This window comes from Dipodomys ordii, unplaced genomic scaffold, assembly GCF_000151885.1.
Source record: "Dipodomys ordii isolate 6190 unplaced genomic scaffold, Dord_2.0 Scaffold9, whole genome shotgun sequence".
In the NCBI taxonomy this organism is placed as follows: Eukaryota; Metazoa; Chordata; class Mammalia; order Rodentia; family Heteromyidae; genus Dipodomys; species Dipodomys ordii.
Genome location: NW_012267225.1, coordinates 26,957,479 through 26,977,280, shown reverse-complemented (window position 1 = coordinate 26,977,280; position 19,802 = coordinate 26,957,479). Strand labels below are relative to the sequence as shown.

Below are 19,802 nucleotides of genomic sequence, written 5' to 3'. Positions count from 1 at the left end.
TTCAGGCTTTTAAAGTTTTCATCACAGAGGTCCTTCAGTTCTTTGGTTTATTCCTAGGTATTTTATTTTTTGTGCTGTATTGCTCTCCCGATTTCAGTTGCACTCTTCTCTCATTATTGATATTTGCTAATTCTTTAGTCTTGAAACTGTTTAGTTGAATTAATGAATTCTTGAAATAATCACAATATAAATAATTCTAGGAAAGATTCTTCTTTTGGAATTCAAAACTAAATTTAAACATATTTAACATAGAAGTAAATGATAGAGGCTGATAAATACAATTCTATGACTTCAAATTATTCTTAATCAAGGAAGCACAAAAGATGCATCTAAAATTCAATGCTGAATTTGATATCCTCTTAACAAAAATATTTTTTGTTGGTCATGAGGCCTGGGCACTGTCCCTGAGCTCTTCAGCTCAAGGCTAGTGGTCCACCTCTTGAGCCACAGCACCACTTCTGGTTTTCTGTTAGTTAATTGGAGAGAATAGTCTCAAGGATTTTCCTGCTCGGGCTGGCTTTGAATCTCCATCCCCAGATCTCAGCCTCCTGAGTAGCTAAGATTACAGGATAAGCCACTGGTGCCTGGCCAAAAATAAATTTTAATCACTAGAGGCAAAAATATATGGCAAATCCCAAAATTATATGCTCTTTTTTGGCAATGGTGCATATGAATAGAATTATTGTCATTTCACTTTATAATTAGGGGGGGACTCTTCTAAATTTTGTCTGTGGTGCAGCAGCATCCCACAATATTACTGAGTTTAGAAGCCATAGGGTTTGGGGAATACATCAGCTAACAGTAGGTGCAGGTAGTACAGCCTATATTGCTTTGTCATGTAATTCTTTAACTGAGTGCTGATTGAAGTAATCAAGGCAGAATAGTCAGGACTTTCTTTTGCTGAACTATGGCTGACATATTCTATCAAACCATACTCTAGTCCGTGTGTTTTTGAAGTCATTTCACCCAATAACCTTAAACTTATTTATTCATTCACAATCAAGTGTTCAGATTGTTTAACTATCTGTCCTAACCAAAATAGACTTAGATGCTGAGGCAAATGAACTCAGTCCTTCCTGCCTTCAGGATCACACTGCTGAGCACAGTGAGATGGAGATGGAGGCAGGATAAGAGGAGGGGGTAAGAGGGGATAACAGGATCGGTGGCAGCAGAGACGATAAGACATTTAGTCCTCATTGGGTGGGTAGCTAAGACATTGCATACAGAGGGTCCACTATATGTAAATGTGTGTCGTTATTGGAATGTGTGGCTCCTTTGGTGTGGTTGGTGGGAGATCAGCAAGTAGGAACACAGGAGACACAGAAGAAGTAAGCCAAGGAGCAAGGCTTGGATATGACTTCCCCTCTATGGACTTTGGAGATTTGCCTGTAGACACTGGAGAGCTTGTTCTGCTTGGTTCTTTACCTAAAGTATTTTCATAAGGATGATTAATTCTTTAACTGAAGTGTGGCAAAATCTGTTTGTTGTCACAAATGGCTGTGACTGACCATCTGTGTTTTTGCAAAACCAGATTCCGAGTTCCATTAAAGTGTAGCAATGACAGACATTATGTTTTATTAATCTCAAAGTGGTCATTTAATACATACCTGGTGCTCCTAAATATCTATTGGTTAGAGGTGGATTAAGTTTAACCAGCATGTATTTGTGATTATTCCAGTCAATGAAGCAGGGCGATACTAAGAAGACTAGAAGTGGAGTTGAAAGAAAATCTGCCATCCATGCTCATTTCCTGTCCAGGGAAAAGTCAGTTTGGATTTCTGATCCAGGCTTCCTCTCACTGTCATTAAAAAGTTGATGTCTTTGAAAAAACACCTTGGTTTGCCTATGTAGGCCACATTAATTTTCAGTCATCTTTATTTTATTTTTTTGTTGGTCATGGGGCTTGAACTCTGGGCCTGAGCACTGTCTCTATGCTCTTCAGCTCAAGGTGAGCGCTCTACCTCTTAAGCCACAGTGCCACTTCCGGTTTTCTAGTGGTTTATTGGAGATCAGAGTCTCACGGACTTTCCTGCCCAGGCTGGCTTTGAACCATGATCCTCAGGTCTCAGCCGCCTGAGTAGCTAGGATTACAGGCGTGAGCCATAGGACCCGGCTTCATTTTTTTTTTTATATGAGAATCAAATCCAGCATACCAGTTAGTGTCTAATCAAAATTTTCTGTGAAATAGATTAATGACAGCTGCCTTGGTATGACAAAATAAAATAAAACAAGCTAACAAATATAGTGTGGCCACGTTCCTCCATAGCAACATGTGTTTCTCATGAAAAAATCCTTTGCAAACACACTTGTGATGCTTGTGGATTTCTGGTTCTTTCAACAATATTGTAGCAATGGGAGACCAAGAGATAACCTGGACTAGGTAATCCTATTTTGTAGGTAATCCTATTTTGAGATTGACTACAGAAGCAAGGCAAGAAAATTCCTAATGTCACAACCTATAATGGCCATTGCAACAGGTGATTTGAAATATGGCAAGGGAAGGAAATCAGATTGCTCTAAAGCAACTTCTAATAAGACAAGTGAAGTGAAGCCAATGAATCCACTTTCCCTGCTCCCTATGATTGTTTAACCTCTTTCCTTGTTTATAAAATCAGGGATACTAATACAAACCTCATTAGGTATTTGGGAAGATAGATTAAACCAAATGAGAGAGAGAAAGAGAGAGAGAGAGAACTGTGCTGGAGAGCTGTCCTAATAATTCACTGCTTTCTTTCTCCTTCCTTCTTGGGACAGAATTAGTAAGAAAGCAAACAAAATCACAGAGATTTAGTTGGCAATGCAATAAAACAGACAATTAGATGAGCAAAGATATGAATTTCTTTCTTTAAGCTGGTTTTCTTTGAGGATTCTGGAATCTACAAAGCACTTTTCTGCAGAGAGGCAGAGAGGGAGGAAAGAGAGAGATACTTGACAACTCAATCATGTGAACCCAAAAAGAAAGAGATGGGCAAACAATGAATAAATATATACAGAGCACACAAAACCTTCCATGTTCTCCATGGCTCTTTGCCTAGTTGTGAAGACTTAAAGGTAAACAAATTATGAAACATGATCATGGCACAAAGACTAAGGAGGATGGTGATTAATCATTAAAATAGACTGAAAAATGTTACAGCTGGGGCAAAGAAACTAGACAAGGCAATGAGAGCTAGAGGCTAGAGAGGAAAGACAAGTAGAGATCACCAGGAGCCTATGTACATGATCTATTCATCCTTAATAGTTTCTACATCAGGCTCACACACTTTCCAGACCTCCATTATCTTTCCATTTTTCCAGTCATCAACCACATGTAGAGAATTCTGGATCACGATCCTGTTTCCTCTCTCTTACCTAAGGGGTTTCTGGAGAGCAAGGGTTCTGTAATTTGCATTTTGTGCTAGTTATCAAGCTCAAGTATAGTACAGTACTCAGTGAATGCTTAAGAGCTCCTCTTATGTATTCTGTGATGCTTCCTGTTCAGAACCTCCTTTATCCCTTCTTCCCTGTGAACTCACACTCAATCACATTGCGTATCTCAGCTCCCAGCACTTCCACAGAGCACTTTTCCCCAATGAACCATCACTAGCTATCTCATTACACCCTGTATTCCTTCTTTTCTACCACTAATCACAGATGTCACGTACCTCATACCTAATACAATGCTGGACATTCAGTAGAAAATAAGTTACTATATTTTAAATTCAGACAAAAAAAAGAATAAGATGAAAATTAGAAGAGGGGAAAGGGAATAAGGAACAGAATGAGGGATGGAGAAAATAAAGCAGAAAGGCAGGAAGGAGAAAAGGAAAAAAAAGGTTTTTAGAATATGAATTTGGTCACATGCATCAGACAAAACTCTTCTGATTGCTTGCTACTAAGGATCCAAGGAAGGATGTTAAGCCATAGTTTATAAAAATGCAAAGGACCATTCAGAAGAGAAAAAGAAGTAAGTAGAAAATCTATATATAGCAGAAAGAAGGCAGAAGTCTCAGCCAAGGGAGTAGTTATGTAATAGTGTGTAGGAGAACAATACTTCAAGAGTAAAAGCAACAGGACCAGATAATGTGTCCAATAGCTATCTCCAGTATTATCCATGGAAGTCATTATTTTGGTAGACATGTGGAATTTTGAGTCTTAGTAGTCTAACAAGAGTCTGAAATAAAATAAATGTCAGTGATAGGTACTATACTAGTATTTAGAATCCATAGAAATTTGATATTGTGTGTGATACTGAAATCTTTAACACAGCAAGTCCAATGCCTTTTAACAATTTATACAGAGGCTCAGTAGGTTTTTTTTTTAAGAGAATGAGAGTAAAGCAGAAATTGACATTAAACATTCCTGAGGCCACATGGAATCAGGCTGTTGACCAGTTACAGTCACCTCCACTCTACGATGAGAAACATCAGAAGGCCAATTTTGAGGTTTGAAGTAGAGAGCTAATACACTTTCCAGGAATTGTGTAATTTAACTTTTCTTCAACAGATTGGACAACATGAAAGTGGAAAGATGGCACATTTTGAAGGCATGTTTTTTTCTAGTGTGCTAATGTTGCTGTATTTCAAAATTCTACTAAACAATGTCTATTTATTCAGGCATACTGAGGCTTTTATAATACATTAATACTATTTGTAATTACTTGTATTATTACTGCTTAATATCTACAACCTTCTAACACAGGTAACTTAAAATGCTACCCCTTTTTAAAAAGAAAAAATAAAACCAATTACTATGAATAATTTCTATTAGATTGTGGGTGACACGATTGCATGTCTTAAATTATCGTAGGATAGAAAGAGGACTGACCATGTTTAGTATAGTTTGGAGGAGGGACCATATTTCAGATTTACCCTGACAGAAAAGAGAAACATTAAATAATAAACTATAAAATGTATGAATGGTATATCAGTAAATCAGTAGCTATCTCTCAATACGTGTATTTGTGATGTCCTGATTTTAAATTATGTATCTCTAATTTCAGTGATTTGTTTTCTAGAGTTGCTGAGAATGTTATTAAAGGCTAATAATAAGTTAGTAAAACAGACGTTGTTAATATACACTGCATAGCATCATAACCATACCTCCCGTGTATTCAAACCCTACATTGAGTTTCCATGTGAAACCAAAACAGTTGCGCTGAGTCGCACTATGCCATCTCACACTTAAGACCATGCTGCTTTGATCTCATGCAAAGCAGTCATTGTGCTGTCTGGCCTACAGATGAACATTTCTTACCAGAATTGAGGTATTTGAAGGTTAGAGCAGTAATACCACCTCATATTGGAGAGTAACACTAAAATTAGTTTCTTTACCTTAAAGAAATATTGTAGTTTTTATATCAAGAGACATGAGAAAATTAAAACTTACCACCATGATGTATCGAGGTCTGTACTGAATGGTTCCAAATAAACCCAAAATGACTACTATGATATGTAGGAAATTTCCAAGAATAGGAGCCCACTGGAAGCCAAGGAAGTCAAAGATCTGCCTCTCGAATGCTGAGAGCTGCAATGAAACAATGAGTTCATTAGCAGGAAATCTGAGCATCACTATGCCATTTTAATCACTGTTTTTCAGCTGAAAAAATCTAGATAGTCAATTTCAGACATAATTATGAACATTATTATTGATAACGTCTTGTTTTTTGTGGTGCTGGAAATCAAATCTAGGGCTGCATACCTAAACAAGTACTGAAGAATAGTTTCCCAAGCCCTTATCACTGTAATTTTGGTATCTATGTTATTTACTTTTATTCAGCTTTTATTAGAAAACAAACTTTGAATATTGTGACTTCAATGATCTTAAACTTATCTCAAAAGTTAGATATAGTCCTTACATTATATCCTCTAGTAGAAAATCAGGTATATATGACCCAAATTTGCCATTATTTTAATAAAATCATTAGCTTAATACATAACTAGAATAATAATTACATAACTAGAATAATAACTAGTAAATTAAAACTTTCAGTGTAACAACTGATATGATTTGGGGGGGAAATGAATAATCTTTGCCTTCTTTTTGAAGTATATATTGACTGTTATGATTTGAATCTGAAATGAATACCCAAACTCACATATGTAGAAGGCTTGGTCCCCATACGCCAGAGTTCAGAGGCAGGGCCTTGGAATATGATTGGGTTTACCCTCCTCAACAATTTAATCCACGGATGGATTCATAGTTTAAGGGCTATGAATGAGAGGTGGTGAGGCATGGATGGAGGAAGTAAGTCATTGGGGGCATTTCCTTGAAGGATCCATTGTGTCCCTGTCTCTTTCTTTTCTTTGTTGTTTCCTGGACACTATAAAGTGAGCAGCTTTGCTCCCCTACACACTCTCCCCTCTCCCATATCCCAGGACTGTTCTACCTTCCCAGAGGCCCAGAAACAATGGAGTCAGATGACCAAGGACTTAAACCTTGGTTACCATGAGCCAAATTGATTTTCTTAGGTCTATAATGTCACAGTACTGGAAAACTAAAAATAAAACTAAAACAATAAATAGAACCTATTTGGTATTTCTTTTCCTTTCACTAGACTTGCAGTAGTGGTAATATGTAAATACTTTTTCAATATGAAGATTACTTTTTCTACATTTAAGACTCTGATACAAAAGTGGAGTTCAATAGTCCCTTTGTGTCAATGGCTCACACCTGTAATTCTAGGCACTTCGGAGGCTAAAATATAAGAATCAGGTTCGAAGCTAGTTTGAGCCGGAAAGTCCTGGTACTCTTATCTCTAGTTCACTAGCAAAACCTGGAACTGGTTTTCATCCAACCTTGGGTGAAAAAGCCACGTGAGTGAGAACACAATGCCATGAGTTCTAACACCAGTCCTGGCACCAAAAAGAGTCACTTTCAATTATATTTTACTCAGATTACGTAAAACCTGAATACTCAAATAAAAATGATGGAGCTATAATAATTTAGACATGCTATTATTTATTATGTTTGCATTCATTTAATTACATTTTAATTTCACGATATTAAACTATTTGCAAACTATTTATGATTAAACAGATGAGCTTTAGATAGTCTAATGAATACTAACAGGGCCATTATCTAAAACTTTTACAATTCCACCGGCTGCTTTTGGACAGTAATCACAAATTTCAGGCATTTTTCTAGGTTTCCTTTGATAAAACAGTAATTCTTCCAAAACAATATTTGTGATTAGCCATACTGATGACACTAGAAATGGTTGCTTTAAAATGAAAATGGCACCCTAGGTATTTTCCTACTTATGCAGCAGGTGTATAGCTGAATTGCTTTAATTTCCTCAGACAGAAAGAAATATCCTCCATCCGCGAAGTGGAATTTACTTTGGTTAAGATTTGCCTTCGGCAAGCTGTGGTGGGAAAGAGAAAGAGCTAATGTCTAAAGACAATCACAGTGGATCTACATCTGCTTCACAGGGATTTCCTGATCATGATGATTTGTCACTATCTCCTGCATCCATAGATGCACAGACATGCTAGAGCACAAAATAACCAGAGCATAGTGTTTTCAATCTCTTATCTGTCTCTGCTTCTGACTCTAATTAGTTTCCAGGAACTTTTTCCTGAAAAATACATTTTATTTATTGGCCCATCACTGACATAAATATACACCTTTTTCATGTCCAAACAGGACTGATGGGCTGAGGAAAAAGCAGCCTTGAAGTATAGCCACAGGCAATTCATTTTCAAAATGTAACCCTATTTTAAAGCTGTCATGCATCACAAAAATAATTAAAGTGAACTTTTCAAACAGAAAAACACACCCCAAACTATTTCCTCTTCTATCAGAAGATAACACAGTGTTCCTTTCGATCACATGGAAAAAAATGTATCATTGCTGGTTATTAGAAATCCCCCATCTGTATTATTTTACAAGATATTCTGGGACAAAAGCACAAGTAGAACACTACCAAAAGTAGTGAGAGAGCAGGTGTGGTGGTGCACACCTGTAATCCCAGCATGCAGGAAGCTGAAGCTGGAGGATAGTGAGTTTCAGATCATCTCAAGATACAGAGAAAATTTTGTCTAAAGAGTAGGGATGGGAGAAGGAGTGGAGGTCTATCAAAGGTCTATCTAATGCAGAGGACAACTGCAACAACTATACAAATGAGTTTTGAGCACTAATTTCATTCAAAACATTAGCAACAACTTATAAAGCACCTTCAAAAAGAAAATGTCAAACTAGAAACTGGTGGCTCACTCCTGTACTCTTAGCTACTCAGGAGGCTGAGTAGCTCAGCCTTTGACTGAGGTTCAAAGTCAGCCCAGGCAGGAAAGGTTGTGAGACTCTTATCTCCAACAAACTACTTAGGAAAAGATAGTAGTGGTGCTGTGGTTCAAGTGGTAAAGTGCTAGTCTTGAGCAAAAGAAGCTCAGGAACAGTGCCCAGCCCCTGAGTTTAAACCCTAGAACTGGTACCAAAAATGAAATGAAATGAAATAAAATAAAATATAATTGTCTATCTAATTGCTATTTTAATGTGTTTAGTCACTTAGGTGACCTAAAAACATTCCACTCCGAAAGTCATAAAATCTAGAGACACAACATTCTTGTGTGTGTGTGTGTGTGTGTGTGTGTGTATGTTGGTACTGGAGTCTGAACTCAAGAGTTTTGTGCTCTTGCTTATAGTTGCTGCTGTACCACTAAGCCACGCCTCCAGTTCCAAAGAATATCACAGTTTCAATAGTAGAGCATGATATTAATGAGTCCTTAGATAAAAGTAAATGATGCTCATGTCATTTTATTAAGTCATGAACATATTTTAGAACTCTCATTGTTTGGTTCTAATTGTGGTCCAATGGAGTCTCTGGAATGGTGGGGAATATGGGTCATACACATCTCTTACCAACTGTGCCATCAATATCAACTTAGCTGCTCCAAGAATTATTTACAAAATGGAAACTGGAAAATGCTAAGAACCAAGGTTGGTTTTGCAGAACTTATTTTTAAACATTTATTCTCATGTCTTTGTAAACAGCACCTAGGAAATAGTGACTGCATCCAGAGAGCACTGGGTTTATGAAGTACTCATAAATAGAAAGAAGCATATTCCAGATGGCAGTGGAAAGATTAGGGTTCAGAGAGGATCCCTACAGAGGTTCTATAGGCCAGAAGGGAATAAGTGAGATAATTGAAGGTGGGAGACTTAAACAAAGGTAGAAAAATTAAGGAAGCATAAGGAAAACAAGATTATCCAAGCAAGCAAAACTAACCAATCAGAACAAGAAGCACCAACCTAAATAACAGTGGAATCATTTCCAAGTAAAAGCTAACATAGGTAAGAACTGGGAGCTATCAAGACCATGATTTGGGGTGGGAACGTCCCTTTTTCTAATGAACTAAAATAAAGGCAATCAGGAATGGTGCCTCTTGTGTGTGATCATAACTAAGTGAATGCTGAGATTGATAGGATTGTGGTTTGAGACTGGCCTGGGCATATACAAGAGACCAATTCTCAACGGGTAGCTGAGTGTGAAGACACACCTGTTATCCTAGTTATACAAGAGTCTGAGATCAAGATGATTGTATTCCCAGGCAATGGTAGGCTAAAAAGTTCACGAGGTAATATCTAAATGTAAGAAGTTGAGTGTGGTGGTCATATCTGTCATCACAGCTACTATGTTGAATCTCAAATAAGAGGCATGGTCCCAAGCAAAAACAAAACTATATCTTAAAAGTAAGCAGTGCAGGGGCTGGGAAGGTGGCTCAGAGGTAGAGTGTTGCGTTGCATGCCTGAGGCCCTGGGTTCAATTACTCAGCACCATACAAGCAGAAAAAGCTGGAAGTGGTGCTGTGGCTCTAGTGGTAGAGCACTAGCCTTGAGCTGAAAAGCTCAGGGACAGTGCCCAGGCCCAGAGTTCAGGCCCCACGACGGACAAGAAAAGAAAAAATAAAAAAAGCAGTGCAATGTAAGATGATGCTAAGCAAAATGAATCCAACCTATGGACAAAAGAGGTTTTTCTTTGTTATTGTTGTTTTTAATGTACTATACAAATTTTGTTTCTTTTGTATGTTCTTCCCCCTATAGTATATCCCTTGTTATCACTGCACTTGATTTTGGTACCCTGAATCTTGTATATACATTTATCTAACTTGGGAAGGGAAGGATGAACCATTGCTACAATGTCACTCACAAGACACTAGGTTGGAAATGATCTTTACAACTTCGGGCTGGGGGGCGGGGGAGGTGGGGACGGGGAAGTGGGGGACGGAAGGGATAGTAGGAAAAAACAAAGGAGGGGGTAACAATGCTAGACAAGAAATGTGCTCATTACTTTATTCATGTAACTGTAATCCCTAGGTACAGAATCTTTACAATAAAATTTTCTTTAAAAAGCAATGCAGCTGAGTGCCAGTGACTCTTGTCTGCAATCTCTTCTAGTAAGGATTATGGTTATTTTCAAGCCCAGGCAATTAAGTCGGTGAGACTCTTATCTCCAATTAATTACCAAAACAAAAAAAGCGCTAGAAGTAGAGCTGTAGCTCAAGCGGTAGAGTAATAGCCTTGAACATAAAAGCTTATAGACAGTGCCCAGGCCCTGAGCTTGCCCCAGGATTAACAAGCACATACACACATGTGAGTATACACACACACACACACACACACACACACAAACCAGTGCAAAAATGTTCAGAGGTATAGCTCAGCAATAGAGCACCTGCCTACCAAACACAAGGCCCTCAATTCAAATTGAGCACGCCACCAAAAAAAAAAAATTAATTAAAATGACGAACACATCTTAATAAAATTACAGTAAAATACAGTAGGCCCTTTCGATTCATAAATTATGATGAACAATGTTTCTTATGATATCTTTTATAATTAGTCTTAATTACTCCAAATTATAAAAATGTGACAATTAATTTGTACTTAATTAAAGTTTTAAAACTTCCAAATAAGGTTTTGGGCATCTTGGCGAGGTCTATCAGATAAACTTATCTCCAAACAAAGGCAGAGGAAAGGGCTCATTTTAAATGCCTTGAAGGATCAACAGTGAGGAAAGCAAGCTGCCTTTCACTCTCATTCCCCTTGGATGTGTCCCCAGCTCACTGGGGACAAATGGAATAAAAAAGATGAAAACAGGGTCATTTGTGTTGTGGTGATAAGAAAGTATTGGATCAAACCATAGTCTCACAAAAGATTGAAATTAATGCATATTTTATGATTGCTACCTTCTTCTGGGTAGAGTCTACCTTAGGAATTCATGAGGTAAACAAAGGAGGAGGCAACAATGCTTGATAAGAAATGTACTCATTACCTTGCTCATGTAATTGTAACCCCTCTGTACGGTATTTTCACAATAAAAAAGGAATTCATGAAGTTAATATTTTAATCATAAAGGATTAACTTATAGTAAGGACTTTAAAATTATAATTTATATTTTTATTAGCTAAATTGATATTTCTTAGCCAATTTCAAAGTGTCTCTGGGTGACTGAATTGTTTCCATTTTTCTTTCTTGTATTTTTTTATATCAACAAGGAGTACTTTTTCTTTTCTTTTTTGTTGTTGTTAGCGTTATTAATTGAGCAAAGTAAGGGATATCCTCATGACATTTCTATATATGAATGAAATACATTTTGGTCATTATCATCTTCTTTCTGTGTTTTCTCTTCCTAATCATTCTTTATCTTTTGTGTGTCCCTAGTAGTCTCACTTTTACTACCATGTCTTTTTTCCCTCGTAGGCTCCATGTATGAGAGAAAAAGCATAATACTTGTCTTTGTGAGACTAGCTATGTCACATAACATGATAACCTTCAGTTTCACACATTTTTCTGAAAACAACACTATTCCATTATTTTTTGTGGCTGATAAAACTCTATTTGTATACATGGTATATGTATCATCTTGTTTTCTCCAGTCACCTACTGATTGGCAGGTAAGTAATTCCATATCTCCACTATGGTGAATAGTTCAATAAACATGGATGTGCAGGTATTTGTATAGCAACCTGACTTTGATTCTTTCTGGATTATATGAAGTTCTATTTTTCATGCTTTAAAGAACTTCCATATATTGATCTCTATAATAGAGAGACTAACTTTCAATTCTACCACAAATAGGGTTGAACATCTTGCTTTCTGTTGGGAAGTAGGTTTCTTTACAGCTGTACAGTCTATACAATCAGCAGTTCCACAAATACTTAACCTATTCTAAAGTCTCTTAGCCATTGGATTTTTGGGACTTTTCATGTACAATATGAATGCTATCCAACTTCTACATGTATAGAAATGGCTTACACTGATTGGAATCCTATATTTCATATTTTATTTCATGTCTGAGGAAAAAAGATCAAAAGTATTGCACCATAAAGTTTTTTCCTCATGACACATAACAAAATTCCTTAAACTCTCATATTTGCCACAGCACTAAAACAGGCACATTTCTAGAGAAGGTTTTTAAGTGTCTATAGGCAGGTGATAAGGCTTAGGCTATGTCAGTCTTTGACATGGATCTAGAAGTTCTGTGTTTGGGTTTAGCTAATAAAGATAGGCAGAGTATTAAAGGTCCCATGATTCCGTGTGGCGTTATATTACTTTTGGCAGGGATTAAATGGCAAAGAGAATACCAATGAATCAGGAACCAATGACCTAGTGAAAAGAATGAAGTTAGATGAAATTTGAAACAATATGTCATTGTTGGACTTTTAGAAGATGCCCAGAGTCCTAAAAGGCCATCAGTGTTTACATATGTGGAGCCTGAGTGCTCAGAAGAGAACTAAGGCTAAGACTGAAAGAAGGCAATTTAGAATAGGAACATTGTAGAAATACTAAGTAACCCGAAGCAGAGACAATTATCTTGGCAAAGTGAATGATAAACCAAGTCAATTAGGCATACATGTTCACTCTGACCAAAAGAAAAATGGCAGAGTAGGTGCCATTAAATCATTGAAAGTGGAAAGAAAAATCACATGTTTGGAGTTTGGATCTCTTATGGGATCCAAACATAGCATCAGATTATAGATTCCAAGTTGAGCTGTTGTCATCCTTTGATTTAAGGCAAATTAAAATCAAGTGTGAATGGTTCACCTGTGGACCATGCATTTTAATAGTGTCTGGAAGCAAGGAGCTTGGAGCTTCCCTGCTGAGCTGAATGCTAGCCAGGAAGCTCTCTCCTCCCTGTCTGCTACCATGGTCACAGAAATAAATGTCAGGTGTTTTCCAAAGTACTTTCGACCAAATATAACTAGAATAATTCAAATAATAGGTAAGGATTGGGCACAAAACATCATGTAAAGTTGATTAAAAATAACTCAGATTATTCACAATCTGGGATTATTTTACTACCCAATCCTCTCATATCAATCTAATTAGCTTAAATAACAATTCAAGGTTCCAAGCTGTTAGGTCTAATTAAGGGAAATGAGGTACTTATAATTATCAATAATATTGCATTTATTAGTACATTCTTATCAAAGGAACAGTTTTATTTTTTCCCAAAAACACACAGTGATATAGACAAAACAAATCATAGCCTAATAATTAGAGCATGAAAGGTCTCATTCCCTCTATCATACTAACTCAATAATACCCTGGGTAAGAATTTCCCAAAATGCAGTAGAAGGTATTATTTTTTCAATGTTTGCCCAAGAGTGTCACTTGAGCTCTTAAAAGGGTCACTTACATCATTTCATTTAGCTTCTAAGTACTCTGTGTCTTTCAAAAATCATCTCACAACTCCTCCAACCTAAATTCTCCTCCTAACTCCCAAGTGCAAGCCACACTTAAGAAAAGGCAGCTACAGACTATGAATAGCACAACTCAGAAATAAAGGAACTCCTTTAGCAAAAGCCCCAAATGCCAATTTGTTACAGAACAGTGATTGAAGATTGAATTTCAACCCTCCAGTGGAGCCATAATAGATTGGAGAGCACTAATGTTGAACCCCTAGGCTGAGTGACCTATACAATCCTACCAACAGCTGGCAGGAACATGCCTGTTGTGGCATTTAAGACTCCCTGTGGTGGTGTTACGCAAATGGCAGCCCAGCATGAGAAGACAGAGGAGAGGGTTATGGGCCAAAAGTTCCTTTAAAAGCCTTTTCTCATTTTATTTGTAGTAGACATCACCTATAAGAATTGTTACTTAAAACAAAAAAAATAATTTCTTTTTTAGTAAGAACTAGTTTATTTTTGGAATGAAATTAACTGTTTCCTTTTTAAAAAATAGTATAAAAATAAAAACTTTGAACATACTAAAGTCTTTATGTATAGAGAGACAATTGTAACATAAAATACCATCAATGTGTAAATACTAAACAGTTGTTCTTGTTAAAGTAGCTTAACATTATCTTTTTTCCTTTTTTTTCTGTTTTTTTTTTTTTACGTAGTAACACTTTGATTGTTTAATTTTTTTTTAATTTTGTGGTAAAGGTGATGTACAGAGGGGTTACAATTATATAATTTAGGTAATGAGTACATTTCCCTTTGAACAGTGTCACTCCCTCCCTCATTCTCTGCTGGTTTTTCCCCTCCCAACTTCCCTTCTCCTAAAGTTGTGGAGTTCATTTCCAACATAGTGTCCAATGGGTTTCACTGCTGAATTGGTTCACCCTTTGTCCCACTGTTTCTGTGCTTCTTCTTCCCCTCCCCAAACCAGATAAACTTACCTATCTTTTCTATTCTAAGTTCATTAACTGCTTGAATGTATCTCATTCTTATTCCCAATCTGAGGAAGGTAAAACACTGGCAACCACAATACTGTGTACTTATTATAGAACTAATGAAAGCCTGAGACGGCACCTCTGGTGCTTCTTGTATGACCTTGAGTCTTAATTCCTTCTTTCCATATTTACTTTTTAATGGTAGCTATGAGCCACCTTGATGATGATGTCTTTGCTCTGGGACAATCTGAATCCAGCTCTTTTCTCCATGCTGATATTTTATGGACAATAGAATCTTGCTGAAAGAACTAGAGATCCTTGATCAACTTCTTAGTTCTTACTTTCTTAGATGTAAATATACAAATAGGATAATTAATGAAACAGAAGCTGTTGTGTGATCTGTCTTCTAGTGACAAGTGAATAAAAGTTAACTTTTTGAGCTTTAATGCACATAGATAGGAACTGTCCATGTCATAAGCTTGCATCTCCTATGCATTTGCTTGTAGTGACAATCCATATTTGCTAAGTCCTTTATAGGGGGTAATGTTTTGTCTCACAGTTTTATGTGTAAAATGTGATAATTACAGTTCCATGTTTCAGTCCAAAGCAAAGTTAAAATTACAGTAAAACATGCTACGATGCTCATGACCTATGTGTCAGAGTCTTGCATTTGGAAGTAAAGGACTAATGATTTCAGAAATCTATCTCCATTTCTCATCATTAGAGGAGACAGCTCACTTAGTGATATGCATTAATATGATATGTCATTTATTTCAATAAATCCTATTAACTCTTACCTTACAGAGATTCAGAGAAAACATACACAAAGAAGAAATTTGAGTAGAGAGAATTGCAATGGGCATAAAAACAACCTCAGTCAAGATACAGGGTCTACATCATTTATACCCTGGTCTGCTTCTCTTTGCAGTCTTAAAGTAATGTCTACACTAACTAAACATTTTATTAAGCTATGTGTATTATTTTCAAAGTGTTTTCATTGATATTATTTTATTTGTGCCCCATTTGTGGATTTAGGTTTCATTTTCAGTGGCAAGCTTATAACAATAAACAATTCATGGGAATAAATTAAACAAGATGTCCACCAGCAGTAACATGTTATTAACCCACTTTCAGAGTCTTGCTAAAATCACCTAAAAACATACAGGTAAAAAGTATAATATAATAAACCCAGAACCATTTCAAGTTGAAGAGAGGATAAAGAAAGCAATGGCCTGAGGAACCATGAGATAGTGCTTTTCTTGAATATTAGTTTTGTGTTTGTATACTTTCATTGGAACAGATGACGCTGATAACCCAGAAAAAAGTCCCCAAATCTATCTCTAGCCTACAATCTAAGAAATAGGCAACCTAACAATGGAGAAAATGTTTAGAAAATAGTCAGGCAAAATAATTTAGAAAAAAATTGGAAAATAATCTGGCAAACACCACACACAAAACAATAGGGCCCCTCCTGTATCCATGCCAAGAAATATGAAGTGGGAAGTATAGACTTTTAACACACAAGGCAAAGATAATATCAGAGAAGTCTAAAGAGGAGCTGGGATGTTCATTACTGCTGAACTATGAAGTCTCCTGTATCCTCTTGGTGAAAGTGACAACCATGTGATAGGCAGGAGCTTTCACTGGTATCAATTGTAGGGAATGGCAAAAGTTAAAGTCTTCCTTCCTTTCTTCCTTCCTTCCTTCTCCTCCCTTCCCTCCTCCCTTCCCCCCTCCCCTCCACTCCTTTCCCTTCCTCTCCCCTTCCCTTCTCTTCCTTCTTTACTCCCTTACTTCCTTTATCTTTCTTCCTTTCTCTCTTAGTAAGGAAATTATTTCCACTTGGGAAAACATTCATTAACATGGAGGTCATTGTACTAATATACATATACACAGAAAGAAAAATGCTGTATTTTCTCATTTACATGTTGACTCTAAAACATTCAATTGCAGAAACAGCATGCATCTTGCATGGTTACCAGAGGCAAGGAAAGAGAGGCTAGGGAGATGCAGATCTCTGCTCTGTCTCTGAGTTTCTATACTTAAGGCTAGTACTCTTCTACTTGCACCACAACTCCACTTCTGCCTTTTTATTTTTATTTTTGTTTTTTGGTGGTTAATTGGAGATGAGTCTCCAATCTCAGTCTTTCCTGCCTGAGCTAGCTTCAAACCTAGATCCTTAGATTTTAGCCTGCTGTGGAGCTAAGATTACAGGTATGAGCCATCAAAACCCAGCTGTGGGATTTGCTATAAAGTTAAATAATCTTACTAAACATTTTCATTTGCTTTCGATTTTATTTTAAGCCAGATGGCTCAAAGTACTAACATTTTAAATAGCCAAGAGATGTGAGTTTAGTTTACCAATCTATGTGAAGAACATCAAATTTCAGTAAATTATTTCGGCTGTTTCTCCTTCTGGTAGTTAAGTTTGAAGATATAGGGAAGTCACTCATCTTTTGGAGATGGTTTTAGTTTAGTTTAATTTTTTTTGAAGATATATTTTTGGGTTTCTGGTTTATTAATAAGTTCTATTATGTATTCAGTTTGGGTGCTTCTTTGGAATTTATCTTTTCTTGGTCATTCTTTCAATTTGGAAACTAAAGGCCAACCTTTGAACTATTTAGCTTATTGTTGGCTCAGTCACACAATAAACCTTAAAAAAACTGCCATTTATGACAAAATGCTGAAACAAGGATACAGGTTGACCTATTGTGACAATGAAATGTACAAGCACTAAGTTGAAAACAAGCTTTACAAGTTGGGAGGGGGGAGGGGGTAGTTGGGAAGATGGAGAAGGAAGGGATGGTAGGAGAAAAACAAAGGAGGAGGTAACAATGCTCCATAAGAAATGCACTCATTACCTTACTCATGTAGCTGTAACCCCTCTGTGTACTATTTTTACAATTAAAAAAAAATTAAAAGACTGCCATTTAGAGTTGTTTTGAGTAGAAGTCATGTAGAGGAAAATTATTATATTATTTAATTGTTATATTATCAAGGTATTATCCAAAAATTGTTTGATTAAGTAAAACGTACTCTATTACATGTCCCTGCTATGAAATTATGAAGAAACATCTTTTTTTCAAAAATAAATTCACTATGTGTGTTATTAGAAATTTATTAAAATAAATCATCTCTACATTTTGAGGTGATGTGGGAAATTGTGTCCACCAATTTGTCCATCAGCTGATATTGTTGGAAGAAACCCTCTTTCACAATGGTGATTAAAAATTATGGCTTTACATGAATAAATTACAAAATTTTGGAAAGTTCTAGATCAGATTATGTTAACTAAAAACATGTGACATGCTTATGCTCATTGTTAGAGGAAAATACATTAGATTTTAATAATGTAGGATCTGCATCAGCTTATATTTTTACAGAACAACAAGTATGAAATGAATATAAATGTTCCAGTATTGCAATTGGACACTAAATCAAACGGCATTCTTTTTTTTCTCTTCAGAAAGAAAAGATAACTTTTTAAAAAAGAATTTTCTGTGAAAATATTTGGTGGAAATCCAGCTGTAAATCACGGGGAATTTAGTACACTAAATGAGTTTTGTCAGATGAAGTAGAAGAGGGCTATTTCAGTTGTGTGAAAAGCAGGTGATTAGTATAACAATGTTAATGATGTATTTCTGCAGCAATGTGACAAAATAACAATTTAAAGCTTCTAGGTATACACAGTGCCATTCTTTCCTGAAATGTTGAACTCCATATAACTTTTACGCACAGGGAGATTTGAGTCTGTTATTTCTTTGTCTCTACCACCACCACCACCACCACCATCATCTGTTTTCCCTCTTACAGTCATCTCTCCATGGCAACACACATTGATTTACCAGCATGATTGCAATTGTATGACCAACTTCATGGAACCATGCACTGCCAGTCACAAATCCAGCAATTTTTACTTTCTACCTCTGCTTTCAGAGCTACCTTCGATTGGTGGTATTACTGCATTTTAGGGCACACCATGTCGTGGGGGAGGTGGCGTTTTAGAATGAAAGGGGCCTTTTATCACAGTATCCATCGCAGGGCCAGAACTTTTCCAGCAGTTCTTTTGTGAAGTTAAGACCTGGCTGACAACGGAAAGCATACATACTTGTCAACAGTATTAACTGAGATTTCTGCATACCATAAGCTGGCAAAAGAGAAGCCAGGGAACTGGCATCAAACTCAGAAATGTTATGTTTCCTTTTCTACTTGTTCCCCACAGGACATCTAGGATAAAGTTTAATCAGAATTGGATGCTCCCTCAGCACCAAACAGTAGCATTCATAACCACAGAAAATGCGAGTGGATCACTCAGAGAGACTGGACTTGTTTTCTTTTTTAATGTTTTTTTTTATTGTAAAAACACTGTACAGAGGTATTACAGTTACCTGAGTAAGGTAATGATTACATTTCCTATTGAGCATTATTTCCTCCTTCTTTGTTTAGCCCCCACCATCCCTTCCTTCCCCACCTCCCCAACTCCTCCCCCCCTCGCCCAAGTTGTAAAGTTCTGTAAAGTTCGTTTTCAGTATAGTGTCTTGTACATCTCATTGTTACAATGGGTAAACTTGTATCCTTATTTCAGCATTTTGTTATTTCCATTTACATCCGAAATTATAAAAATGTATATATAAGATGCAGGGCACCAACATCAAACACAGTGAAAATGGGTTATACCTCAAAAAACATGGGGGAAGAACATACAAGAGAAACAAAAAAATCACATAGTACATTAAAAACAATAGAAAGAAAGAAAAAAAACAGTTGTGTCTCTATCTTGGGGTTCATTTCACTTAACATCATCTTATCTGGTTATATGTACATAGTTTTTGACCTTTTCTGCTTGTCTTACACATATACTAGTTATTGCAAGTAAAGGAAACCATGGGACCTATGTTTCTTTGTGCCTGGCTTACTTCACTTATTTATGATTTTTTTCAAGTCTTTCCATTTCCTAACAAATGGGGCAATGCCATTCTTTCTGATGGAGGCATAGAATTCCATTGTGTATATGTACCACATTTTCTTGTTCCACTCATCTACTGAGGGGCATCTGGGTTGGCTCCATATCTTAGCTATTGTAAATAATGCTGCAAAAAACATAGTTTTGCTGGTAGCTTTAGTATGGTCTTGTTTGTGATCATTTGGGTAAATGCCCAAAAGTGGGATTGCTGGGTCATAGGGGAGCTCTATGTGGAGTCTT

General features: G+C 36.6%; 1 protein-coding gene across 1 annotated transcript in view; it reads right to left on the bottom strand.

Moving 5' to 3' along the window:
- The window catches only part of Nkain3 (Na+/K+ transporting ATPase interacting 3), a 580,446-nt gene that overhangs the window by 277,986 nt on the left and 282,658 nt on the right, over positions 1-19,802 (bottom strand). The window contains exon 2 of the mRNA XM_013009296.1: positions 5,368-5,505. Within this exon, the coding sequence (XP_012864750.1) occupies positions 5,368-5,505 (138 nt within the window). The remainder of the gene's footprint in view (positions 1-5,367; positions 5,506-19,802) is intronic.